General features: G+C 51.9%; 1 protein-coding gene across 1 annotated transcript in view; it reads right to left on the bottom strand.

Moving 5' to 3' along the window:
* Positions 1 to 2,456, bottom strand: part of RETREG1 (reticulophagy regulator 1) — a 148,172-nt gene extending 145,716 nt beyond the window's left edge. Inside the window, exon 1 of the mRNA XM_017855944.1 lies at positions 2,063 to 2,456. Coding sequence (XP_017711433.1) covers positions 2,063 to 2,382 — 320 coding nt within the window. The 5' untranslated portion in view covers positions 2,383 to 2,456. The remainder of the gene's footprint in view (positions 1 to 2,062) is intronic.
* Positions 2,457 to 2,462: the final 6 nt, after the last annotated feature.

Genomic DNA, 2,462 nt, shown 5'->3' with positions numbered 1-2,462 from the left:
CTCACGCCTGTAATCCCAGCACTTTGGAAGGCTGAGGCAGGCAGATCAAGAGGTCAGGAGATCAAGACCATCCTGGCTAACACGGTGAAACCCGTCTCTACTAAAAAATACAAAAAACTAGCCGGGCGAGGTGGCAGGTGCCTGTAGTCCCAGCTACTCGGGAGGCTGAGGCAGGAGAATGGCGTGAACCCGGGAGGCGGAGCTTGCAGTGAGCTGAGGTCCGGCCACTGCACTCCAGCCTGGGAGACAGAGCGAGACTCCGTCTCAAAAAAAAAAAAAAAAAAAATATTCTTGGCAAGGGTGTAGCAAAGTAGGCAGTCACACACATTGCTGCTGGGAGTATCAATTGTTAGAACCCTAAGGAACTGCATGCAATATGGTGATAGCCATCAAAATTACAAGTGCACATGCCATCTGACCCAGCAATTCCACTTCTGGGAAGTTCTCTAAAATACTTGCATACATGCAAAATTATGCATGTACAGGGTCATTAGCTATAACACTGAAATAGCAAAAGCTTGGAAACATTATTGCCTCAGTAGGAGACAGGTTAAGTAATGAGACATCCTTACAATAGAATTCTGAAGCAGCTGAAAAAGAACAAGGAAGCAATCACCAAGAAATACTAGAAAAAGGGAGAGCTCATATGGTATTCCACAATTTGCATAGAATATGGTGTATTTGCTGAAATGTACACTATCTGGAAAGAGTCACAGGAAACTAGTAACATTGGTTGCCTCCATGAGGTAATTGGGCGGCCAGGGACTGGGATGAGAAAGATTTTCAAAATGCTTACCCTTTTGTACCTTTAAAACTTTTGAACTATGAGACTGTATTAGATTTTAAAGAAATAAAATTTAAAATAAGAAATAAAATGTTAAAAACATTGAAAACATTAGTGAGACACAGCCCTAAGACTATTAGACTATTGCCCAATCTAGCATAAGACAATCTCTCCTTCTTCTTTGAGTGCTCGCATTAACTCCATAATAAGATAGATTTGGAATAAACTCTAGAAACACAGGTAGCTAAGAGACCCAAAGTTAATCCACTTTCAGGGACCTCCGACAAGACAGAGCTCGTTTTAAGAGAAAACACCAGGACGAGTAGAGATCTGCAGGAAAATATTCACCTTGCTCAAGTTAACCTAGAAAATGACAGGCTATTATTTCTCAACTTTAAGGTTCAGAAATCTCTGTCCTGTAACAAGGTATCTGTCACCGGAGCTCTGATTATTCTGCACCGTGTGGGTCATGTTTGTTATAAGGACACTTAGCAAACAAAGATTTTCTCCGCCCTCAATAGCGTGGTAAGGGATGACAGGACGCCACTTTCAACGAAGGAGACAGACACTTCCCTGGCTTTCCTGGTGAAGAGCGCCTTTTGGAGAGACAAACCTGTTGCTCAAGAGCTGAGCATTCCCGTGTATTCTCCCTGTACTTCACCTAAAAATATGCCTGTTTTCCACACTGGGCACACCCGGGGGTGGGTGCTGGGCATACTCCACCTGCTTGTTTGCCTCCCGTTTTCTCATCAGGGAGTAAAGACAGTAAACCTAACCCTTCAGGGGAAGGAAACACAAATCATTCAGGGCTCATCTCAGGTGACTGATGAATGCGGCACCGTTTTGAACGTATACCTAATATACCTAATCTGGTCCAGATATGCCTGCTGGGGCCGCAAGAACCAAGACACGTTCAAGCACGTTTGCTCCGGCAAGCTTGGGCGAGCAGGTCAAGACCTGAGAGTTTTAGAAAGCAGGGGCGAAGTTTTCAAGTACGATGGGAACACCTGTAGGTGCAGGTGCCTGCGGGTCGGCCGACCACCTCGCATCTGAAGCTGGATCCGCACACGGAGGACGACAACTGCTCATAGGGACGTGCGTCCGGAGGAAAGTTGCGGTGTCTATCTGTTCGAGACCGGTGGCCGAGAAAGTGGGGCAGTGCTGACAATTCTTCCTCCGCAGTGTCCCACGGGCTCCCCCTGCACTGGGTCCCCGGGGCCCCGGGCGCCCCAAGGTCACCTGCCCTCCTGAGCGCCCCCACCTTGCCCAAGCTCTCACCAGAACAGCAGGTTGGCAGCGACGAAGCCGAGCAGGCTCCGCAGCGGCCTCTTCCAGCTCAGCAGCTCGTCGGCGCGGCAGCCCAGCCACAGCACCGGCTCCCCGAGTAGCCAGGTTACCGCGGCAGCTGCCCGGCCCGCGGCCTCCTCCACCTGCAGCCCCTCGCCCTCCGCCGCCCCAACCTCCTGAGCTTCCTCCTGCTGCTGCTGCCGCGCTCCTGGGGGTGTCTGGGGCGGCGGCGGCGACTGCGGCGCCTGCTCCTCGGCTGCGGGAGCTGGGAATCCCTCCGAGGCGTGCTCCGGGGGCGCCGGGCTCGCCATCTTCAGCTGGGCTTCCAGGCGGGGACAGGGCCGGGCGCGCGCGCGGGCGCGCCTGGGTGTGGGCGCCGAGGGCGGGGCGG

The sequence above is a fragment of the Rhinopithecus bieti genome, unplaced genomic scaffold (genome assembly GCF_001698545.2).
Source record: "Rhinopithecus bieti isolate Rb0 unplaced genomic scaffold, ASM169854v2 scaffold_41836, whole genome shotgun sequence".
Taxonomy (NCBI): domain Eukaryota; kingdom Metazoa; phylum Chordata; class Mammalia; order Primates; family Cercopithecidae; genus Rhinopithecus; species Rhinopithecus bieti.
This window is presented reverse-complemented; position numbering and strand designations above follow the sequence as displayed.